At 35.6% G+C, this 25,853-nt stretch overlaps 1 protein-coding gene across 11 annotated transcripts in view; it reads left to right on the forward strand.

The window, feature by feature from the left end:
• SLCO1C1 (solute carrier organic anion transporter family member 1C1) overlaps positions 1–25,853 on the forward strand; it is a 76,279-nt gene that overhangs the window by 19,112 nt on the left and 31,314 nt on the right. For 9 of the 11 annotated variants that reach the window (XM_045061482.1, XM_045061479.1, XM_045061481.1 and 6 more), the window contains 3 exons: positions 10,041–10,173; positions 21,737–21,861; positions 25,268–25,414. In XM_045061482.1, coding sequence (XP_044917417.1) covers positions 10,041–10,173; positions 21,737–21,861; positions 25,268–25,414 — 405 coding nt within the window. Of the gene's footprint in view, positions 1–10,039; positions 10,174–14,252; positions 14,664–21,736; positions 21,862–25,267; positions 25,415–25,853 lie in introns of those variants that run through there. The other 2 variants (XM_019834641.2, XM_045061483.1) reach the window with 2 other exon arrangements.

Genomic DNA, 25,853 nt, shown 5'->3' on the forward strand with positions numbered 1-25,853 from the left:
TATCACATGAAGCTGTTATTCAATGGGCCATACTTTCTGTAGGAAGTGTTTGAAACATCTGATCATATCACTCCCTTGAGTAAATTCTGTAGATAGGCCTAGATAGTTGATGTAGTACTTGATGCCTGTCCTGTCTATAGCCCTAAACTGAATGAAGGGCCATGGAGAGTCAAGATAAGGATGACACATGTAATCACAGGAAGAAATGAGTATAAAGAGGCAACTAGTTCTAATTGAGAGAACAAATCACACAAAAAGAAAGAATGAACAGATAGAAAATTATATACCAAGTGGTACTTCTTGCTCACTCTAGATTATAGTATAAAAACATTTTAGAGCTGAAGAGACTTAGAATATGGTCCAAACTTTTTCTTAAGTCCCCAGGTCCTAATGCAACTTGAGAGAGCCTATATTTGATACAGAGTACTAATGTTTCACAAGAAGTGACAAAGGACCCTGAGAATAAATTGATATTAATTCGTTCAGACTATTCTAAGGATAGAAGCTGTTTATTGAATTAGATAGAGTAAAATGCTTTGAAATCCTCTCACTTCCATTGCAAACCTTTATTCCAAAACATCACTAGGTTTTCTCCAGTTGTTTGCAATCCACAGTTTTTCAGAAAAGTGGGTTTCCTGACCATAATCCTAATTTATTCCTCTTGCCTCTCTCCACGTTCCTTCCTTCCAGGATTCTGGATGCACTATCACCTTTGTCTCTAGCTCCCATTTCTTCTTTTTTGCAGAACAATCTCATTTATCCTTTGACATCAGTTGGCATTATTATCTAATGTCCACACAACAGGCACTCAGTTTTTTCCCAAGTAAAGTATTTTTTCAAACAAAGTCTTTCTCCAGCAACAGCAGAGTTGCCAAGAAAATAAAATGTTTTCTATATTATCACTTCCTAATATTTCCAGATACTCTTTCTTTCAAAAGTTTTCCCATATATTCTTATAAATATTTAAAAGTTTTGCTTTTCATATTTTAGTATTTAATCAACTTCATGTAGACATTATAAAAACTTTGTTTTTTAGAGTAGTTTTGGGTTCACAGCAAAATTAAGTGGTAGGTACAGCGATTTCTCATTATATACCCTACTCCTACCTATACAAAGCCTCCTCCATGAAAACATCCCCCACCAGAGTGGTATATTTGTTACCACTGATGGACCTACCATAACATTATCATTCAGAGACCATAGTTCGTATTAAGGTTCACTCTTTGTGTTGTATATTCTAAGGAATTGAAAAAATATATATATGTATAATGCTAGATATAGCTAGATAATGCTATCTATCTATATCTATATCTATCTATATCTATATCTACATCTATAATCTATGTGTATCTATCTATATCTATCTATATCTATGTGTGTGTGTGTGTATGTGTGTGTGTGTGTGTGTATATATATATATATATATATATATATATATATATATATATATATAATGCTAGATATCCATGCAAACTACTTTCCCTGCCCTAAAGATCCCTGTGCTCTACCTGTTCTTTCATCATGTTCCCCTACCCTCTGGCAACCACAGATCTTTTTACTGTCTCCATAGTTTTGCCTTTTCCAGATTGTCATATAGTTGGAGTCATATAGTATGTAGCCTTTTCAAATTGGCTTCTTTCACTTAGTAATATGCATTTGGGGTTCCACCAAGTATTTTCATAGCTGGATAGCTCATTTCTTTTTAGTGCTGGATAATAATCCATTTTCTGGATAGGCTTTAGTTTATTTATCCATTCATCCACTGAAGGACATCTTGATTGTTTCAAAGCATTGGCAACTATGAATAACGCTGCTATAAACATCCCTGGGCAGGTTTTTGTGTGCACATGTTTTCACCTTCTTTGGGTAAATACCAAAGAGCATAATTCCTGGATCATATGGGGAAAAATATGTTTAGTATTGTAAGAAACTGTCAATTGTTTTCCAAAGCTTCTGTGCCATTTTGCATTCTCACCAGCAATGAACAAGAGCTCCTTTTGCTCCATGCCCTCACCAGCATTTTATACTTTAGATTTTGGTCATTCTAATAAGTGCATAGTGTTATATAATTGGCACCTCAATTTGCAGTTCTCTTATATGACGTTCAACATTTTTTCATGTGTTTATTTGCTATCTGTAAATCTTTTTTGGTAACCTGTTATTTGGCCCATTTTTTAATCTCACTGTTTGTGCTTTATTATTGAGTTTTAAGTGTTCTTTGAATATTTTTGATAACAGTCCTTTATCTGATATGACTTTTGCAAATGTCTTCTTTCAGTCTGTGGCTTGTCCTTTTATCCTCTTTTCATTTTCTGTCACAGAGCAGAAACTTTTAATTTTGATGAAGGCCAGCTTATCCATTTTTTTTGTCACAGATTATGCTTTTGATGTTGTATCTAAAAAGTCATCACTAAACCTAAGGTCATCTAGCTTTTCTCCTAAGTTATCTTCTAGAAGTTTTATAGTTTTGCATTTTACATTTAGGTCTGTCATATATTTAGACTTTATTTTTATGAAGAGTGTAAGATTTGTGTCTAAATTCATTTTATTGCATGTGGATGTCCAGTTGTTCCAGCACCATTTGTTGGAAGGATTATTCTTGCTCTCTCATACTACATTTGCTCCTTTGTTAAGGATCAGTTAACTATGTAGGTCTGTTTCTGGTCTGTGTATTCTGTTCCACCATCTATTTGTCTATCTGTTCACCACTGTTACACTGTCTTGTTTAATGTGGCTCTATAGTATATATTGAAGTTTGGTAGTGTCGATCCTTTAACTTTGTTCTTTTTCAATATTGTGTTGGCTATTCTGGGTCTTTTGCCTCTCCAGGTTGTCAGTTTAGAAGTCAGTTTGTCAGTATCCACAAAATAATTTCCTGGGATTTTGACTGAGATTGAATCAATAGATCAAGTTGAGTAGAACTGGCATCTTGATAATACCAAGTCTTCCTATCCATGAACATGAAATGCCTCTCTGTTTTCTTAGTTCTTTGATTTGTTTCATCAGAGTTTTTTAGTTTTTCTCACATATATCTCGTACATGTTTTAAGATTTATACCTAAGCATTTCATTTTGGGGATGATAAGGTAAATGGTTTTCAAGTTCATTTGTTCATTGCTGGCATGTAAAAAAGCAGTTGACTTTTGTATATCAACCTTGTAGCTTGCAATCCTGCTATAATCATTTGTTAGTTTCAGAAGTTTCTTTGTCAGTTCTTTTGGATTTTGTACATAGATGGTCATATCTTCTGGGAATAAAAACACTTTTATTTTTTCCTTCCAAGTCTGTGTACCCTTGCTTCTTTTCCTTGTCCTGTTGTATTAAGTAGGACTCCAATACAGTAATGAAAAGTAATAGTGAGATGGGACATTCTTGCTTTGTACCTGATCTTAGTGGGAAGCTTTGAGTTTTTCATCATTAAGTATAATGTTAGCTATATATTTTGGTAGATATTCTTTGTCAAATTGAGGAAGTTTGTGTCTCTTCCATGTTTATTGAATTTTTATCACGAATGGTTGTTGGATTTTGGTCAAGTGCTTTTCTGCATCTACTGATACGAGCATGTGATTTTTCTTCTTTAGCCTGTTGATGTGATAGATTATATTAATATAATTTCTAATGTTTAACTAGCCTTATATACCTGCAAAAAATCCCACTTTGTCATGGTATATAATTCTGTATATTGTTGGATGTGATTTGCTAAAATTTGCTAATATTTTGTTGAGGAATTTTCTACCTGTGTTCATGAAAAATATTAGTATTAGGGCAATGTTGGCCTCATGGAAATGACTTAGGAAATTTCCCCTCTGCTTATATCTTTTGAAAGAGATCATAGAAAATTGGTATACTTTCTTCATTACGTGCTGGGTAAAATCCACTAGTGAATCTTTTGGAGTCTGTGCTTTCTGTTTTAGAGGGTCATTAATTATTGGTTCAATTTCTTTAATAGATACGGGCCTGTTTATATTATCTATTTCTTCTTAGGGAAATTTGGCAGATTGTGTCCTTCAAGAAATAGGTCTATTTTATTTAGGTTATCAAATTTGTAGGCATAGAAATGTTCATAATACTCCTTTACTATCTTTAAAAAAATTTTTTTAAGTTCATTATTTTTTGAAAGAGACAGAGTGTGAACAGTAGAGGGACAGAGAGAGAGGGAGACACAGAATGAAAAGCAGGTTTCAGGCTCCGAACTGTCACCACAGACCCCTTTGTGGGCCTCAAACTCACAAACCTGAGATCATGATCTGAGCTGAAGTCAGAAGCTAACCCACTGAGCCACCCAGGCGCCCCTCCTTTACTATTTAATGTCCATGAAGTTTGTAGTAGTGTCTCCCTTTTCATTTCTGGTATTAGTAATTAGAATCTTCTCTCTTTTCTTCTTGGTGAGCATGACTATAGGTTTATATTTTTATTTAAAAAATACATTTTATTAAAAATTTTTTAATGTTTATTATTTTTTTGAGAGAGAGAGAGAGTGCATGAGTGAGCACAAGTGGGGAGGGGCAGAGAGAGAGAGGGAGACACAAAATCCCAAGCAGGCTCTGAGCTGTCAGCACAGAGCCCAATGTGGGGTTCTAACTCACAAACTGCAAGATCATGGCCCAAACTGAAGTTTGACACCCAAACAACTGAGCCACCCAGGAGCCCCATGAGGTTTATTGATTTCATTGATCTTTTCAAAGAATCATCTTTTGGTTTTGTTGATTTTCTCTTCTGAGTTTCTGTGCTCAATTTCATTTATTTCTGCTGTAATTTTTATTATGTCTTTTCTTCTGCCTCATTTGGATTTAATTGGCTCTTCTTTTTCTAATTTTCTAGGTGGAAACTTAGATTACTGGTTTTAAATTTTTCTTCTTTTCTAATATATGCATTCAATGCTCTAAGGTTCCCTCTAATCATTGCTTTTACAACAATAGTCTTCTGTTACATTTTCTATTTAGCAATTCCTGGAATATTAGAACAATGTTAATATCTAATATAATATTTATGCAGAAACCTTGTTGAATTTATGTTAATTTTTTAAAAAAATTATAGTTGACACACAATAGTACCTTAGTTTCAGGTGTACAACTTAGTGATTTGGCATGTTTATACTTTATGTTGTGTTCACCACAAGTGTGGCTACCATCTCTTCCATTATATCACTACTGCAGTATTATTGACTGTATTCCTTGTGCTGTGCCTTTTATTCCCATGACTTATTCATTGCATAACAAGAAGACTGTGTCTCCCTCTTCCCTTCATCCATGTTGCCCAACCATCCTTCCCCTCTGGCAACCATCAGTTTGTATTTAAAAGTCTGATTCTGCTTTTTGTTCATTTTTTTAAGATTTCACTTATGAGTAGAATCATATGGTATTTTTCTTTCTCAGTCTGACTTATTTCAGTTACCAATATACCTACTAGGTCCATCCATATTGTCCTAAATGGCACAGTCTTGTCCTTTATATGGCTGCATAATATTCCTGTGTGTGTGTGTGTGTGTGTGTGTGTGTGTGTGTGTACACATGTGTACGTGCACACCTCCTTTATCCATTCATTTATGAATGGACATCTGGGTTGCTTCCATATCTTGGATATTGTAAATACTGCTACAATAAACATAAGGGTGCATACATCTTTTTTAATCAGGGTTTTCATTTTCTTTGGATAAATACACAACAGTAAAATTATTCTTGTGGCATTTTTGTTTTCAATTTTTTGAGGAACCCCCATACTATTTTCCACCATGGCTGTACCAATTTTCCTTCCCACCAACAGTGCATGAGGTTTTCTTTTTCTCCACATCCTTGCCAACACTTGTTATTTTTTGTCATTTTGATAGTTGCCATTCTAACTGGTGTAAGGGGATATCTCATTGTGGTTTTAATTTACATTTCCCTGATGATTATTGATGTTGAGTATCTTTTCATGTGTCTGTTGGCCATCTGTGTGTCTTCTTTGGAAAAATGTCTATTCAGGTCCTCTGCCCATATTTTAATCAGATTTTTTTTGGTGTTGAGTTATATAAATTCTTTATGTATTTTGGATATTAACCCTTGTCAGATATATCATTTGCAACTATGTTCTCCCCTTCAGCAGGTTATCTTTTGTTTTGTTGATGGTTCCCTTTCCTGTGTAAATACTTTTTATTGTTATATAGTTCCAATAGTTTATTTTAGTTTTTGTTTCCTTTACATGAGGAGACAGATCTAGAAAAATCTTGCTACAGCCAATGTCAGAGAAATGACTACCTGTGTTCTCTTCTAGGACTTTTATTGTTTCAGATCTCAAATTTAGGTCTTTAATCCATTTTGAGTTTATTTGGATGTATGGTATTAAAAAGTGGTTCAGTTCCATTCTTTTACATATGGCTGTCCAATTTTTCCAACACCATTTATAGAAGAGACTGTCTTCCCCATTATATATTTCTGCTACCTTTGTTGTGAATTAATTGACCATTTAATTGTGTTTATTTCTGGGGTGTCTATTCTGTTCTTTTGATCTCTGTGTCTATTTTTTGTGCCAATACCATGCTGTTTTGATTGCTACAGTTTTGTAGTTATCTTGAAATCTACTTTGTGATACATCCAGTTTTGTACTTCTTTCTCAAGATCACTAGTCTTCTGTGGCTCCATACAAATTTTAGTATTATTTTCTCTTGTTTTGTGAAAAATGGTGTTGGTATTTTGACAAGGATTGCATTGAGTCTGTAGATTGCTTTGGGTAATATGAATATTTTAATGATATTAATTATTCCCATCTATGAGCATAGAATATCTTTCCATTTGTTTTTGTCATCTTCAATTTGTTTTTTTTATAGCAGTTTTAAATGTTTGTTTATTTTGAGAGAGAGCGTGCCCACGAGTGGGGGAGAGACAGAGAGAGAGGGAGACACACAATCCCAAGCAGGCTCTGCAATTGTCAGCACAGAGCCCGGCTTGGGGCTTGAACTCATGAACCATCAGATCATGACCTGAGCCAAAACTAAGGTCAGATACTTAATCTATTGAGCCACCCAGGTATCCTTGTCATCTTCAGTTTCTTTCATCAGTGTTTTATGGTTTTTGAAGTATACTTCTTTCGCTTCTTTGGTTAAGTTTATTCTTACATATTTTATTCTTTTTAGTCCAGTTGTAAATGGTGTTGTTTTTAAAATTTCTCTTTTCTTCTCTTTTGTCATTGTATAGAAATGCTACCAATTTCTGGTTATTTATTTTGTTTCCTGTTACTTTACTGCATTTATTTATTATTTCTAGTAGTTGTTTTATGCAGTCTTTAGGATTTTCTTTTTTTTTTCCCTTTTTTAAGTTTATTTATTTATTTTGAAAGAGAGCAAACAGTGAAAGGGTAGAGAGAGAGAGAGGGAGAGAGAGAATCCCAAGCAGGTTCTATGCTTAGCAGCACCAACTCACCAACTCTGAGATCATAACCTGAGCTGAAACCAAGAGGCAGACACTTAACCAACTAAACCACCCAGGTGCTCCAGGATTCTTTATAGTATAAATGTGTGTCATTTTAATTGTCTATAGATGTCTATAGTAGAGTTTTCTGAATGGACAATCACATTGTCTGAGACAGAAGTCAGTTTTATATTATTCTTTCCAATTCTTAGATCTGTTGTTTGTTTTTGCCTTATTGCCTTGGCTTCAGTGCTATCTTAAATAGAAGCAGTGACAATGGGCATTCTTTTCTCATATGTGACCTTAATGAAAATGCTTTTACAAATTCACCATTAAGTAATATGTGTGCAGTGTAATATGGTAGATACACTTTATTTTTTAAAAAAAAATGTTTAATCAATTAGCATGAGTGAAGGAGGGACAAAGAGAGAGAGAGAATTCCAAGCAGACTCCACACTGTCAGTGCAGAGCCCTATGTGGGGCTTGATCTCGCAAACCATGAGATCATGACCTGAGCTGAAATCAAGAGGTGAACACTTTAGTGACTTAGCTACCCAGGTGTGCCTGGTAGATATACTTTCAAAGTTAATATGCTCAAATATTTTTCTTATCATAAATGAGTGGTTAATTATATTGGATGCATTTACTACATCTGTTAGGATAACCATGGAATTTTTCTCCTTCTTTAATTTAATACAATGATTAAATTGATATATATTTTTTTATCTTATTTGGTGGTACCCTTGCACTTCTGGAACAAATTGCATTTGGTCTTTTCTTTCATTGTCCTTGTCTAGTTTTGGTTTCAAGGGTATATAAGTCTTATGAGTTGGATGGCTTTCTTTTCTGTTATCTAAGTACTTTGTGTGTGTGTGTGTGTATGTGTGTGTTGAGAGAAAGGAAGAAAGAGAAGGTGGGGAGAATCTGTTCCTTAAAAGCTTGGTAAAACCATTTGAAAACACTCTAGATCTGTTGTCTTTTTCAGAAGCTAGTGATAGTAAATGTGAAAGAATTTTGATATCCAATTTAGTTTTTTAGAGATTACTTATTGCCATTTATTTTCTATGTGTATCTTCTGAGAACTCAGAGGGATACAAAGTAAAGAAAGCAAAAACACTATAGATATCATAGATGCTAAAATGGTATTATGTAGTCTTTGGCATACTCACTAATGTAACACAGAAACAGTCTGTAAACATGAGTTCTTTATTGTGAACTGTTGGTGGTGTGGGAGTTGGGGAGAATAGGTAATGTTGGTTGCAGGGATACATTACCTATAACTGAAGGTCAGCTTTTACTTTACTTTGGCTTATTCACTGTGACACATTAACAAAAGTATAGACATAATTATCAATGTAATATGATACAAAGTTTCTTCTACTAAATGCTTAAATACCGAATAAGAAATCTCATACTCAATATTTTTCCCCTGTGAAAATTAAAACAAGTTTAATTCTTTCTGAAGCCATAAAACCTAGAGCCACTGTGCAAGCTAATTTTCTCACTGTCATTATTGTCCTCAAGTCTATAAAAATGGCTACTCTTTTTGCACTTGACTAAAGCTGGCAATGTGAACAAACAGTAGTAAATTAGATGATTGCTTACAGATGTAAGCAAACAGTCTTGCTCGAAAATTGGAAACATCGAAGAAAGCTTCAAAGCAACACTATCCATCAGCCATCATAATCAATTGCTGGGGAATTGCTAAGTTCTTACTCTATCTAGCACTGAAGATTTTAAAGACTATTCCAAATGCAAAGAACTGAAACTTTAAGCCTTTTGAAATCTAAGATTCTAAACAATGTTTATCAAACCGTATTTTAGGAACCATCTCCATCAGCACATATGAGCTAGTTTTAAAAATGCAGATTTCTTGACCTACCCCTAGATCCACAGAATCAGAATCTGTTGGGAGCTTCCAAGATACTGCATTTTTAAGGTTTCTGTTACTGTCACCACCACCTTTCAGCATTTTTGTGTACAGCAAAATATGAGGACGTTTTCCCTAAAGCATATTTAATCACTCATCACAATCATCAACTAAAAGTAATTTATCATATGCTTCTCTAGAGACATTTTCAAAAAGCATAACTTCTACTTGCAGAAAAATTCTTTTTTGTACTAATATGAATTTCATAATTTGATTTCATAAAGTGAGGTACAGTTGTGTTTATCATACTTTTTTTAGAAGGAATATCTGCTGAAGCAAGAATTTGTAATGTATGTTTTAAGAGCAAATGGGAAACTGACAAGTTTTAATAAAAAATATTAATGAATGAAAAAACAGTAATAAGGTTCACTTCAAAATCATTGAGGGAAACTTAAGAGAACACCTAAAGGAACCCTTCTACAATTTGATTTACTGTTAAAACACTTTTAAAAGGACAAATAATCAGGGTAGATGACAATGAGGTAGTTGTGTTGATAATTAAAGTATTTTGATAAATGGATGAAATAATTGAAGTAATGAGCATGGAGACAATTTCAACAGTCATCTCAGATTAAAGAGAAGAGAGAAAGGATGGGAAGAATGGTGGGGAGACAGTTTAGTTAAACCAAAGAATTGCCAGAACCGCTATAGACATTCATGCATTTAATATGCTGATGACTTTTTCTAATTTATCTGACTGATGCGCATTTTATTCTTTATCTGAAGGGAATCTCTTAGTTATAACATTTGTTAGCTACTTTGGAGCCAAACTTCACAGGCCAAAAATAATCGGAACAGGTTGCCTAATCATGGGAGTTGGAACACTGCTCATTGCAATGCCTCAGTTCTTCATGCAGCAGTAAGTCTAAAGCAATTATCTTTTTCTTGATTTAACCAACTGTATTGCCCCCTTTTTATAATTACAATTAATTGCTTAAATTTAAGAAAATCACACATGGCATGATGATTTATACCTTATTTTTGTTATATGCTCTGGGAAAAAATTCAGAATACTTACAAGTTTGCTTAAAATTTAATAATCTGTAAAAAAAATTGATATATAGCTATGTATCGATGTCAGCAAAAACTAAAGGGAAATTTCACTCTATGTCTTCATTCAAATAATTTATCTGGGGAGACAAAATAAGTAAAAAATTAATGTATTGTGGTAGATGTCAAATGGGTAATGAATGAATGCTTCTGACAATATGCTGGGTCACTTGACTGGCAGATCATTGACTAAGGGTATTTTATCAATTCAAATAGCTATTCAGTGTCCAAATACTATCTCATAGAACTTTTTCAGTAGGTATACGTTGTCGGTATCCTTTAACCCCGAAGTCTGCTTTTGCTACTTTTGCTACTAAGTTTGTTAGTACTTGCATACAACTTTAGTAGTTCCAAAGATTTTCCACCATCTTTATATCATTTCACCTTTACCTGTGAAGTAGAAGAGCATAGTTTGTCTTTTTATTTTAGGACTAATGATCATGACTTAGTCAACTTTTTCAAGGCTAGGTGTCCTGTAATTATAGAACTGGAATCCTAAAACAAGTATTCTGACTTCATGCATATCTATGTTGCCTTCCTTATCCATGGTTACCTATTGCCAACTGAGAGAAGTGACTACCTAGAGGTTTTGAAGCAAGATAATAGTTTTTTAAAATTATATATCAAATAATACTTTGATACTGTTCACTCTAGATCATTGTATCATGACATTTTAGAGCTATAGAGACTTAGGTATGATATAGTACAAACGTTTTCTTGGATTCCCAAGTTACTATATAAATATAGTCAGATTTTTACCTCTGTGGTCAATCTATAAAGATAGTGCACAGAATCCTCTGAGTGGGATCTCTTGTACTTATTTGGATAGCTTCCCTGGCCCCTTCATTTTTACTTGGAGAGAGATCGGTGTTTTCAGAACTTCTGCCTACTCTTTGAACACCTATCCAGCCTCCTTTTCATGAGGCAGAAGTTTTCCTTGGATCACTGAGGTTCTACAAAGGTGCCATTTGGAGTCAATGGAAAAACAGCAAGCAAAGGAAAAGGCTGAGGAAATGGATCTTCACTCTGCCTAATCCCTGCTTGATCAATAGCTGTGACACTACTATCTGTCCTAGTCACTGAACCCCCATGCAACAGTTTGCCAGGTGGTGGGGGGGGGTGGGGAAGAATTCCGTTACTTAAAAACATAAAATTAGAAAGTAGTTGCAGAGGATAAATAAATCTATGACTCTTGACATAACTCATTCTGCAGTGGGTCTTTTCTGTATGACCTTGGACATGTTACTTAAGCTTTCCAGGCCTCAGTTTATGCATATTAAAAATAGGTATTATAAGTATTAAAAATAATACCTAGCTTATAATATTGCAAATATTAAATGAGATGACACAGGTAAAATGCTTACTAAGTTTCCTCATGTATCTAGTAACTGTGTCATTATTGTTACGTATTGTTATGAGACCTTCTTAGATCATTAAGCCACCTGGTTTTAACCAGAGACAAGTAATGGGTTGTCTTCAGATTAATAATTTTGTCACTTCAAGTTAGTGACAAATATAAAACATTCTATTTCCCCTTAATCAAAAGCCAAAACCTCAAGATCACAAAAGTGGTAAATAGCAACAAAGCATTTCCACAGGGATCTTAGTAATTTGAGTAGAATATTTTAGCAGTCAAGCAAAAGAGGGAGTTCACACATGAATGCCTAGGTTCTTACATAATTGCAAATTTTAGATGCCAAGTGAATGTTGACTTTACTAGTATTTGAAGTTTTCCAGTAAAAGAAGTAAAATTTTCTAGTAAAAGATTTTTCTTTTTTCTAGTAAAAGAAAATCAGAAAAAGACCAGCCAGGCAGCCAGGCTAGGGTTATCAAAGGTTGCCAAAGGGTCAAAGACAAATTATTAGACACTACTTTTTTGTATGTTTAAAGTCATATTTGTTTATTTATTATTTAGTGTCTGCATTGGCCTGGTACTGTGCCATGTAATGGGGCTACTTCAGTGAGAAAAAAACAAAATGAAATTAAACAAAAATATATGTGCACAATTTTTACCCATGAAGTTTACTATCTACTAAGGGTTATTATAATAACTTCTTTTTAACTTTTCACAGTATTATTTGGACAATTGTCCAAATGTCATTTTTGATCTCCAAGAGACCACTGTACTCTTCTGCCTAGCAGAAATACTTTTGATTTCCAGCAAAACATAACACTGATCATGGATATCAATTATTGAGGGGCTACCATGAACAGACTGTGTTTAGCTTTATGTGTGTGAGCTCACCTGAATCATGAATTTAAAAAATATATACTGGTGGTTTTTCTAGGTAATGCAGATAGAGTAGAGACAAAAAAATCTCTGTTCTCTTGGATCTTATGAGGAGGAGACAGATAATAAAGAAATAAATAATGATACAGTATTCCAGATAATGTTAAGTGCTATATAGAAAAATAACCTTCTGAAGACACATAAGGAGTATGTTGCGGGGAGGAAGGGTTGCAGTTTAAAGTAGGGTTATGAGGGGATGGCTCACCCATATGATGACCCTTGGGAAAGACTGAAAGAGATGAAGGAGAGAGCCATGCAGACACCTGGGGAAGAAAGCTTCTGTGCTGATTGAATAATGAATATAAAGTTCCTGCAGCAGGAGGGAATCTGGCATGTGGGTAAACAGCAGGGAGGCCTGTGTGGCTGAAGTAGGACAAGCAAGTGGAAAATGTAAGGGGGTATAGCAGAGGCTGTCAAGGTTGTTTCTCAAACTTTGGTGGACATTTGTGTCACCTGAAGCTCTTGGTAGAATAAAGATTCTGGTTTAGTAGTTCTTCGGTACGGTTTGAGATTCAGCTGATGCTGTTGGTCTGCAGACTTCACCTTGAATAGTAAGGTTGCACACAATTGCAACTTCAGCTTCTTCTTGGGATGAGATGGGAAGCTGGTGGAGAGCTTTGAGCAGAATGGCATGATCTCACTTACATTTTTTAAGGGCCATGCAGACTCCTGCTTGGAAAAATAACTCTGGTGAGGGAAATGTGGGAGTAGAAAGACTATTTAGATGGCTACTATAGAACTTCATGTCTCTGAATCAAGATTGTTTCAGAGTCTGAATCCAGGTCAGGAACTAAAATCCCTGGTTTAAAAGCATTTAAACCACTGGTCCCCTGTGAAATTACTTCTATGTCTCCTTATCCAACAGAACCTAAATTGTACAGACTACATGGATACCCCTACTTTACCACCAAAAATATTGAAATTTGAAAAGTTTAATTGATTTTTCTAGAGTGTCATATCTAGTAATTAGTGGCAAAGGAGACACTTGCATAAATTACATTTATTCAAAATCTAAATAATTGTTATGCTAAACAGTTTCATTTTGATAGAATGAATTAGGAAAGCTCAAATAATTTAAAATTTTAAAAATTCTACATAATCATGATTGACATTAATTTTAAGAGCTCTAAGGCACTATAACAGTCCATGGTACCTCTGGAATTATTAAAGAAAATTATATTTATCATGATTTTAATGCTGAATGTTCTCTTGGGTAGCTGAGAATCGACAAATAGTTATCCTCATTAAGTGGTTTTTAAACTATTTTGGCCAGAGAACCATATGATAAAAGTAACAACAACTCTTAACTTCTTTCCTTAAATACTAACATACATACAAAAATGTTGTTACTTTTTCTGTAAGGTTCATGGACCTAGCGAGGTATAGATTATGCAAAACTGATATAAGGTGACCCATCTATTAGTCTATGTATTTTAATACCTCAATACATGTTTTACTTACATGGCTGAGTAGGTTGTTATTACTAATATTATAAATACATTACTCTGATTCCTAGTCTTTAGTCATATGGTACCTGAACAAAAAGAGAACCATGATGACGTTGAGAAAAAGATAATGTTGTGATGTCCTTTTATCAGGTACCTCTTTTTGGAGAGTGCAGTGGACAGAGAAATTGTCTCATGAAGGATAATTTGAGAGGGAGCATGGCTGGGGAACTGAAGATAGAATTATCACAGTGTTTCCATTCAGCCTTGGCTCTTCAATCCAGCTGCCATTGTAACCATACATCAGAGGAAAGAATGGCATTAGAAATAACTTCGAGCCCTAACAATAAACTCTAGAGAAAAGTGATACCATCCAGATAAACAGTTCAAAATCCCCTTATATCAGGGGAGAGGAATATGGCAGCAAAATAGGCAGACCCTAGGCTCACCTCATCCCATGAACACAGCTACTATCAAATCCTCCTAAATACCCCAGAAACCAACTTGAAGACTGACAGAACAAACTCCACAGCTAATGAGAGAGAAGAGGCCACATCGAAGAAGGTAGGAAATGCAGATTTGGTATAGGGGAGAAATAGGTCACAGGTGCTGCAGAAGGGAGGGTGCTGTGGTCACAGAGAAGGGCACGAGAGAGAAGAGCACACAGGGAAATGCACAAGGAGAAAGTTTCTCCAAAGTTACTGACTTGGAAAACAAGAGAGGTTGAACTTCATCTGTTTTTGCAACCAGCGGGGCATAAAGTTTAGAGTTTAAAGGTCAGCAGACCTGGCGGATAGAGCCCAGAGGGCACTGTGCTGCTCCTGGAGAGAAGGCTGACAAACAAGCCAGGGGCATACAGCATGGAGACAGCAATCTGAAGAGGACCTGAAGCACACAGGGGTGAGATTACTTGCTCTTCTTGGTTACCTTGGAGCATATTCCAGAGAGATCGCATTCACAGAGATGCCTCTTGGAACAAAGGAGCTGGTACCATTCCCCTTCCCCACTGTTCCTCAGCATAAGCACAGAGCCATCTGCTGGAAGCAGCACAGCACCAACACTAACTTCCTAACTTGCTTATACCAAGCCCCACACCCCTGTGCTCTGGCAGGACTGCTCTTCTCTGTCAAGCTTCCATCAGTTCCGGTGCAGCAGGCTCCATCCTCTGAAGATGAGCATAAACCTCTGCCCATACCATGTCTCCCAACCAGAGTTCTCCAGGGCCTTGGCTCTGGTGGAAGTGGTATCATGTCTCATTTCATGACCAAACCAAGCACATCTAATTAAAACTCACCACATTCAGGCCAGGGAGCAAACACTGCCCGCAGCAGACAACAAAAGCCTCTGAGGACAACCGGCCTGAAGGATAGATCAGCTAAAACAAAACAGCAAAGCGCATGCAGCACATACCTGAGACACCCCCTGAAGCACCAGGCCCTGGACACTTCATGACCTCTTCATAAAGTCATTACTTTCAGGCACTGGAGACATAGTTGGCTTTTCTAACACAGAGAAGAAGGCAGAGACTTAGGCAAAATGCAAAGATGGAGGAATTCATCCCAAATGAGAGCACAAGATAAGGCCATAGCCAGAGATCTAGGTGAAACAGTTTTAAGTAACACACTTGATAGACAATGACAATAGAAGAAATCAGTGAGACCCTTACTACAGAGATAACAGAGTTGAAAAAAATGAAGAGTGCGATAAACAAGATTGGAAACAGGCTTGATGAAATAATCAGCATTCTGGAAGAAGCCGAGGAATGAATTAGTGACCTAGAAAGCAAAATAATGGAAAATAATGAGACTAAACAAAAGAGAGAAAGAATTATGGAACACGAGAATAGATATAGGGAACTCAGTAACTCCATCAAATGTAAAAACATTCATATTGTAGGAGTCCTAGAAGAAGAGAGAGAAAAGGGTGCAGAAAATTTGAGGAAAATAATAGCTGAAACCTAGGGAAGGAAACAGACATCCGGATCCAGGAGGCACAGAGAACTCCCATCAAAATCAACAAAAGCAGGCCAACAATCAGACATATTGTAATTAAATTTGCAAAATATAGTGATAAAGAAACTAAAGGCAGAATGTCAAAATAAGTCCTTATACAGGAAGACCCCGTAAGGCTAGTTGCAAATTGCTCAACAGAAACTTGGCAAGCTAGAAGGGAGCAGCATGATATATTCAAAGTGCTGGAATGGGGAAGACTGCAACCAAGAATACTCTGTTCAGCAAGGTTATCATTCAGAATAGAAGGAGAGATAAAGAGTTTCCCAGACAAACGAAAACTAAAGGAGTTTGTGACCACTAAACCAGCCCTGCAAGAAATATTAATGGGGACTCCTTGAGTGCAAAGGAGAGACCAAATGTGACAAAGACAAGATCAGAAAAATCTGCAGAAACAATGACAAAACAAATAATAAAATGGCAGTGAATACATATCTATCAATAATTACTCTGAATATAAATGGACTAACCAATAAGAGACATAGGGTGTCAGAATGTATAAAAAAAAAAAAAAAAAACACAAGACCTATCTGTGTGCTGCCTACAAGAGACTCATTTTAGACCTAAAGACACCTGCAGATTGAAAGTGAAGGGATGGAGAAACATTTAACATGCAAATGGATTTGACATACAAGTCAAAAGCCAGAGTAGCAATACTTATATCCGACGAACTGGACTTTAAAACAAAGACTGTAACAAGACACAAAGAAGGGCACTGTCTCATAATAAAGGGGACAATCCAACAAGATCTAACAATTGTTAAGTATTTATGCAACCAACATTGGAGCACCCAAATATATAAAATAAATAAAACAAAAATAAAGGAACTAATTGATAATAATACAATAAGAGTAAGGAACTTTAACACCCCACTTACATCAATGGGCAGATCATCTAAGCAGAAAATCAACAAGGAAAAAGTGACTTTGAATGACACGCTGAACCAGATGGACTTAGACATATTCAGAACATCTCATCCTAAAAGAGCAGAATACACATTATTTTCAAGTGCACATGGGACATTCTCCAGAATAGATCTCATATTAGGTCACAAGTCAGACCTCAACAAGTACAAAGGATTAAAATCATACCATGCACCTTTTCTGACCATAACACTATGAAAGTAAAAGCCAACCACTAGAGAAAATTTGAAAAGACCACAAATACATGAAGGTTAAACAACATGCTAGTAAACAATGAATGAGTCAACCAGGAAACTAAAAAAGAAATAAAAATACATGGAAAAAATGAAAATGAAAACATGATCGTCCAAAACCTTTGGATGCAGCAAAACATTTTTTTAATTTTTTTAATGTTTGTTTATATTTGAGAGAGAAACAGAGCGCAAGTGGGGAAGGAGCAGAGAGTGAGGGAGACACAGAATCTGAAGCAGGCTCTAGGCTCTGAGCTGTCTGCACAGAACCCGAAGCTAGACTCAAACTCATGAACTGTGAGATCATGACATGTGAAATCATGACATGAGCCAAAGTCAGATGCTTAACCGACTAAGCCACCCAGGCACCCCGCAGCAAAAGCTATTCTAAGAGGGAAGTATATAGTGATACAGACCTACTTCAAGAAGCAAGAAAAATCTCAACAACCTAACCTTATACCTAAAGCTAGAAAAAAGAACAACAAATGAAATCTAAAGCCATCAGAAGGAGGGAAATAAATATTAGAGCAGAAATAAATGATACAGAAACTAAAGAAAAACAAAAACAAAAACAAAACAAAACAAAACAACAAACAATAGAACCAGATCAATGAAAACAGGAACTGTTTCTTTGAAAATATTAATAAAATTGATAAACCTCTAGCCAGACTTATCAAAAAGAGAAAGATCCCAAATAATCACAAATGCGAGAAGATAAATAACAAATAACACCATAGAAATATAAAAATTATAAGAGAATATTATAAAAACTATATGCCAACAAATTGGACAACCTAGAAGAAATGGATAAATTCCTAGAAACATATAAACTACCAAAACTGAAACCGGAAGAAATAGAAAACTTGAATAGACCTATAATCAGCAAAGATATTGAATCAGTAATCAAAAACCTCCCCCAAAACAAAAGTCCAGATGCCTTCACAGGGGAGTTCTACCAAACATTTAAAGAAGAGCTAATATCTATTCTTCTCAAACTATTCCAAAAAACAGAAAAGGAAGGGAAACTTCCAAATTCACTCTATGAGACCAACATTACCCTGATACCAAAACCAGATAAAGACTCCACTAATAAAGAGAACTATAGACCAATACCTCATGTACATAGATACAAAAGTTCTCAAGAAAATACTAGCAAACCAAATCCAACAATACATTAAAAAAATCATTCACCACGATGAAGTAGGGTCAAAGGTGGTTCAATATTCATAAATCAATATTCATAAATCAATAAATGTGATATACCACATTAATAAAAGGAAGGATAAGAGCCATATGATTATTACAATAGATGCAAAAAAAGCATTTGAAAAAGTACAAATCTATTCATAAAAATGTTTTTTCAACAAAGTAGATTTGGAGGGAACAAACCTCAACATAATAAAGGCCATATGTGAAAAACGCACAGCTAATATCCTCAATGGGAAAAAATTGAGAGCTTTTCCTCTATGGTCAGGAACAAAAAAGGAATGTCCTCTGTCACCAGTTTTATTCAATATGATACTGGAACTCCTAGCCACAGCAATCAGGCAACAAAAAGAAAAGGTATCCAAATCAGCAGGGAAGAAGTCAAATTTTCACTATCTGCTGGTGACATGATACTCTATATAATCTGAAAGACTCCACCAAAAAAAAAAAAAAAAAACAAACCTGTGAGAACTGATAAATTCACCAAAGTCACAGGAAACAAAATCAATGTACAGAAATATTTTGCATTTCTATACACCAATGAAGAAGCAACGGAAAGAGAAATTAAGGAATCAGTCCCATTTACAACTACATCAAACCCAATAAGATACCTAGGAATAAACCTAAACAAAGAGATCTGTACTCTAAAAACTATAAAACTCAGGAAAGAAATTGAAGATGACACAAAGAAATAGACATTCCATGCTCATCGATTGGAATGTCTATATTACCCAAAACAATCTGCAGATTTAATGCAATCTTTATCAAAATACCAACAGCAGTTTTCACAGAGCTAGAACAAAGAATCCTAAAATTTGTATGGAACCACAAAAGACTCCAAATATCGAAAACCATCTTGAAAAAGCAAAGCTGGAGGAATCACAGTTCTGGGCTTCATGTTATATTGCAAAGCTGTAGCAATTATGACAGTATGGAACTAGCACAAAAACAGACACATAGGTCAATGAAGCAGAATAGAAAACCCATAAGTGAACCCACAACTATATGGTCAACCAATCTTTGACAAAGAAGGAAAGAATATCCAATGGGAAAAAAAGTCTCTTCAATAAATGGTGTTGGGAAAACTGGACAGCAATATGCAAAAGAAAGAAACCAGACCACTTTCTCACACCATACCCAAAAGTCAAAATGGATTAAAAACCTAAATGTGAGACCTTAAACCAGAAAAATCCTAGAGGAGAACCCAAGCAGTAAACAATTTGGCATCAGAAGTACCAAGTTCTGGGACACCTGGGTGGCTCAGTCGGGTAAGCATCCGACTTTGGCTCAGGTCATTGTCTTACCTTTCCTGACGTCAAGCCCTGAATCGGGGTCTGCGCTGACAGCTCAAAGCCTGTAGCCTGCTTCAGATTCTGTGACTCCTTCTCTCTCTGCCCCTCCCCTGCTCTCTCTCTCTCAAAAATAAATAGACATTTTTTAAAAAGTACCAACTTGTTTCTAGATATGTCTCTTGAAGCAAGGGAAACAAAAGCAAAAATAAACTATTAATATTTCAGCAAAATAAAAAGCTTCTGCACAGTGAAGGAATCAATCAACAAAATTAAAAGGCAGCCTATAGGATGGAAAAAGATATTTGCAAATGACATATCTGATAAAGGGTTAGTACCTAAAATCTCTAAAGAACCTATAAAACTCAACACTCCAAAATCAATAATCCAATTAAAAATTTAAAAATCCAATAAAAAAGACATGAAGAGACATTTTCCCAAAGAAGACATCTGGATGACCAATAGTCTTATGAAAAGATGCTTAATACCACTTATTATCAGGGAAATGCAAATCAAAACTACAGTGAGATATCACCTCACACCTGTCACAATGGCTAAAATCAACAACCCAAGAAACAACAGGTGTTGGCAAGGATGTGGAGAAAGGGAACCCTCTTGCACTGTTGGTGGCAGTGCAAAGTAGTGCAGCCACTGTGGAAAACTGTCTGAAGTTTCCTCAAAAAGTTAAAAAGAGAACTACCTTATGATCCAGCAGTTGCGCCACTAGGTATTTACCCAAAGAATACAAAAATACTTATGTTAAAGGATACATGCACCCTGATGTTCATAACATTATCCATAATAGCCAAATTAAGGAAACAGCCCAAGTGTCTGTTGACAGATGGATAAGGAATAAGTGCCATATGTTATTATTACATAATATTATATAATATATATGACATATATTTTTGGTGTAATATTTTTCAGTCATAAAGAATGAAATCTTGCCATTTACAATGACATGGATGGAGCTAGAGAATATTATGCTAAGTGAAATAACTCAAAGAAATACCACATGCTTTCATTCACATGGAATTTAAAAAGTAAAACAGATGAGCAAAAGAGGAGAGAGAGAGAGGCCAAGAAACAGACTCTTAACTATTGAGAACAAACCGATAGATACCAGAAAGGAGGTGGGTAGGGGAATGAGTTAAATAGGTGATTGGGATTAAGGAGTGCACTTGTCATGATAAGCATCAGGTATTGTATGGAAGTGTTGAGTCACTATATCGTATACCTGTAACTAATATTACACTAGATGTTAACTAACTTGAATTTTAAAAGTTTTTGTTAATTTTTTTATGTTTATTCATTTTTGAAAAAGAGAGCACAAGCAGGGGTGGGGCAGATAGACAGGGGGACACAGAATCTGAAGCATGCTCCAGGCTCTGAGCTGTGAGCACAGAGCCCGACGCAGGGCTTGAACACATGAACCACGAGATCATGACCTGAGCCAAAGTTGGACGCTCAACCGACTGAGCCTCTCAGGCGCCCCTGGAATTTAAAAAGTTAAAAAAAAAACCCACACATCATCATCGATTCTCTAGAATCAGCAATGCAGTTGTTCTACTAAATTTACAACTCTAAATATAGCATGCAATACCATAGTTTTTAAATTATTGCTTTTCCTCTGACTTGGAGATAGTCATGATTTTATCAAACATTGGATATTTTTTCACCAGGGGAATAGGTGATTTATAGTCATTATTTTTACATTAAAATGAACCCTTATGAATAATTCTTACTTTTATTTTCTTTTACTACACTAACTGGTTGAGATATGGTGTAATACCTGTAAATGAGACTTTCTGGTTATCTCTTCAGGACATCTGCTGTTAAATGCTGGTTTGGTTTAGTGATTCAGACTCAAGGGTAGTTGCAAACTCAAACAGGTTCCATAATAAGTCATGTAGTGTACATTTAATATTTTTAGTATGATGTTAAATGAGTCTGTAGTGAAGAAAACATTCTTTTTTACAGGTACAGATATGAAAAGTATTCTCCTTTCTCTAATTCCACTCTGAGCATCTCTCCATGTCTCCTGGAGTCAGACAATCAATTACCTATCTCAATTATAGAAAAATCACAATCCAAAAGAAGTGATGGTAAGATGATTTTGTTTACTTGACTAAGATAGCTTTTTATAAAGACTTTATATTGCTTTAGTATGGGCAAAAAATTTATGTGATGTTTTTCTTTTAAAAGCTTTACTACTTAAATTGAGATACTATAGGGCCATAAAAATTCCTAGAATATAAAGCAGTATATGATGAGATCTGAAGAAAATATGGAAAAAGCATTAATTGCTGGCGACTGGGAAAAGCTTCCCATGGTTCCAAATAAGGTGGGCCATGAATTAGGATAAAACTAGTTTAGCACATATTAATCTCAGTCCAGTGTTCAGATATGAAAGAAATATATTCTTCCCCAGATCTCAATTTAACTTCTGTGTTCAGCCCCTTTCCATCAGAATGGGATAAATTGAATCTCATTCAATTTGTCCCTAACCTTACCTTTTTCCCCAGGGGTTGCTTATATTCTAGGGAGCTTACATAATAGCAAAGAGGGAAGTTGTGGGAGGGGCCTCTTGGTGTTATTGGTCCCTTGTCAACTTAGGTATTTAAAATCCCTCTGGCCACAATATTTGGTCATACATGTCACTTTAGGGCCATCCCATGTCTACCTTTATGTCCTTTTTTAGCACAGAAGCTCTTCCTGATGCAGATGTGACAGTCTTGGAAACTTGGGAATAATTGTTTTCCACACAACACAGGATGCAAGGAATTTTGTCAGGATGTCTAGAATTCCATATGGCTGATGCACATTGCATAGCAATGCTTTGTGTGAGCACCCTTGGGAACATGGAAATCATCTCTTAGAAAGCTTTTGAGGAGCCAAAAGCAGGACACTTAGCCATACTGTTCTACATATGTAGGCATCTTGTCTTTTGGGTTTTGCTACCTCCCTGGCTCTACCATGGTGGCCCAGGTTCTTCCTGCTAGGGGATCCACAAATCTCCCCTGAGGTGTTTGCTATGTCTCCGGGATGAGCTCAAATGCCCTGTCTCCACTGCCCTTGAGCATTGACATGCTCGAGGCTTCCTCCTCACCACTCCCACCGCACTCCCTGCTCCTAGCCTACAGATTGCTGTATAGGCAGTGTGGAAGCTCCTCTTTTCTATACCTGCTAGTCATGCAAATCTTTTATCTATACCATAAAACCTTTTCTTTCCCCTAATATCATCATCAGTGCTTTCTTTTGAGATGTCTTTTTTCCTGAGCAATGAACTCCAGAGGTCTGGATGAAGGGAAGGGCCAGAGGATTAATAGAAATATGAGGCAGGGAGGTAGGGAAGATGTGAACATGTAACAAGTGTACCCCATCCTGCTGTATGAAAAGAAGAAGAAAAGCCCCCTGGAAGAAGAGAAGAGTGTGAAAGGAGGGTTTGGACTTTCACTTCCACATAATGTACAGTTATTGAAGATATTTTGTTTTTGACGGGAAAGATAGGATGTAGATGGCAATACAGCTAATCACGAAATATTTAAACCTTTAGTGTTAAGAAGAGAAACATAGCATCTAGAGGTGGGAATTAAAAATTTTTTAATGTGGGGCGCCTGGGTACCTCAGTCAGTTAAGCATCCAACTCTTGATCTCCGTTCAGGTCATGATCTCATGGTCATGGGATCGAGCCCCAGGTTAGGCTTTGCAGTGATAGCACGGAGCCTGCTTGGGATCCTCCCTCTCCATCCCCTTTCTCTCTCTCTCTCTCTCTTTCTCTCTCTCTCTCTCTCAATAAATAAATAAATAATAAATAAATAAATAAATAAATAAATAAATAAATAAATAGATAAATAAATAAAATTTAAAAATGTTTTTAATGTAGAGACAGGTTTTAGACAGGTATACAGCATAAGACCCACAATCTTTTTCTTTGCTTTAAATGAGGTCCTGCTCCCTTAAAGTCATAGATCTGTATAAACATCAGATATAGTGGACACAAAGTTTATCCTAAAAATTATAGTAGGGTGATAATAGGACTCTTGTCAAAAATGCTCCACCTACAACCCCCATTCCCACTACACTGGAGAGCTGAGATGTCCAAAAAAACTCTGCAACAGTGGAAATGTTCTATATCTATGCTGTCTAATACAGCAGCCACTAGCACATGTGACTGTTGACTTCTGTAATATAGCTAGTGTGACTGAGGACTGAATTTTTACTTTTATGTAACTTTAATTAATTTACTATTCAGTAGCCACATGTGTTGTGTAGTTACCATATTGGAAAACACAGATCTAAGCTATCTTCACCTGTCTACAAGATTTCCCTACCCTTGTGTGATCTTGGGATCACACAAATGTCAGGGGTAGAATTGACATTAGAATCAATTTTTTGGAAAAGGAATTCCCGTTATATTTTGGGGAGTGAAATGGAAATCTAGAAAAGATAAGTGAAAAATGCGTGGTCACTTGGCTACATTTCTAGAAGAGGCAGAATTAGAAGGAACATGACTACACAATAGTCTTGTCTGTTACACAGTCTGATTCATCTACCCAAAAGGATTCATCCCAGTTCCAAATAACCTATATTTTACTTTCAAATTTTACTTAAGGGCTACTAATAAGTGTAAATAACTCCTACCTCATATGATTATTAGGAGGAAATAATTTAAAAATGCCTGCAAACCACTTAGCCCAGTGCCTGGCAGAAAGGGAGCACTCACAAGTGGTGATTGTCAGAGATAGATAACATTATCACTTTTATTAAAGTGATCAAACTCTTCAAAATATATTTCACTTGTGATGTGGGGGTAATTCTCCAGCTTGACATGATTATATCAAGACATGACTTCTATAAAAGCATTTTAATATAGTTAGCTTTGAATGTCTAAGAATACTGCCAAAAGTATAGTTATACTACTAAATAGTTATACTACTAAAGTATATAGAGTTTTAAATTTTTATGTGACTTTGTTTCCTAAACCTGATCCCTAAAAATGGTTATTCACTAACAAACGATTGTAATGCTGTCCAAAGTTGAAGTATCATCCATATAAAAATTTAAATTTCAGATAAAACTTGGTCAGCAATAAAATTACAAGGGATTTCTGTTGAAAAATAGAAAAGTTTAAAGATTAAGGCGAGAAATGCCTTTGTTCAAAATTTTGTGTTTTTTCCCCAGACAAGATAGTGAATGTTATTGGAGCATAGGAATTCAAAGTACACAGTATAAATATAAAATAAAAAGAGAAGAGAAAATAAGAAACAAGGCATCAGAAACAAGAAACAAAAGAGTCCTTTTATCAAAACCTCTGGGGGATTTACATTGCCTAAAATATTGAGGAGAAAATATTTTCCAGTCTTGCTTAGACTCCTATCAAATTAAGCCTGTTGAAAATTTCATTATTACATCCTAATCCAATTTTAGGACAGCTTGTAGAAATGCAAAATAAGTATTTAACTTTGATACTGATCTAATTTCACTTCTCTTGTTTGCTTTCCTTTCAAGAATGTGAAATTGATGCCAGCTCTTCCATGTGGGTTTATGTTTTCCTGGGGAACCTTCTTCGTGGAATTGGGGAAACTCCTATTCAGCCTCTAGGCATTGCCTACCTTGATGATTTTGCCAGTGAAGACAATTCTGCTTTCTATATTGGTAATGCCTACCCCATTCATCTTCTTGGGAAGCAGCATATCTGGTTTTCTCAACTCTATTCCAAACTGAGTGGAATAGAGTGTGCAATAGAGTTTGATACTTCATATCCAGTTCCTATATTGAGGTTCACACATATCTGATGTCACACTGAGGATTTGGATGATAAAGAAACTTGCATTAGAAGGACATGTCACGTTAGGGAAAGAACATCAGATTAAAAGAAAATAACTATAAGATCAACTGCAATCATGTACGACTTTGTACAAATATCTTCATGGACTTCATATTTCATAGGTTCTTTTTATTGGGTTAACTGTGCCACTGAAGCATTTAGGTATCATATATATATATATATATATATATATATATATATATATATATATATATACATATATGTATGTATGTATGTATATATTTGTCTCCAGAGCCCTAGAAATTG

The sequence above is a fragment of the Felis catus genome, chromosome B4, assembly GCF_018350175.1.
Source record: "Felis catus isolate Fca126 chromosome B4, F.catus_Fca126_mat1.0, whole genome shotgun sequence".
NCBI lineage: Eukaryota > Metazoa > Chordata > Mammalia > Carnivora > Felidae > Felis > Felis catus.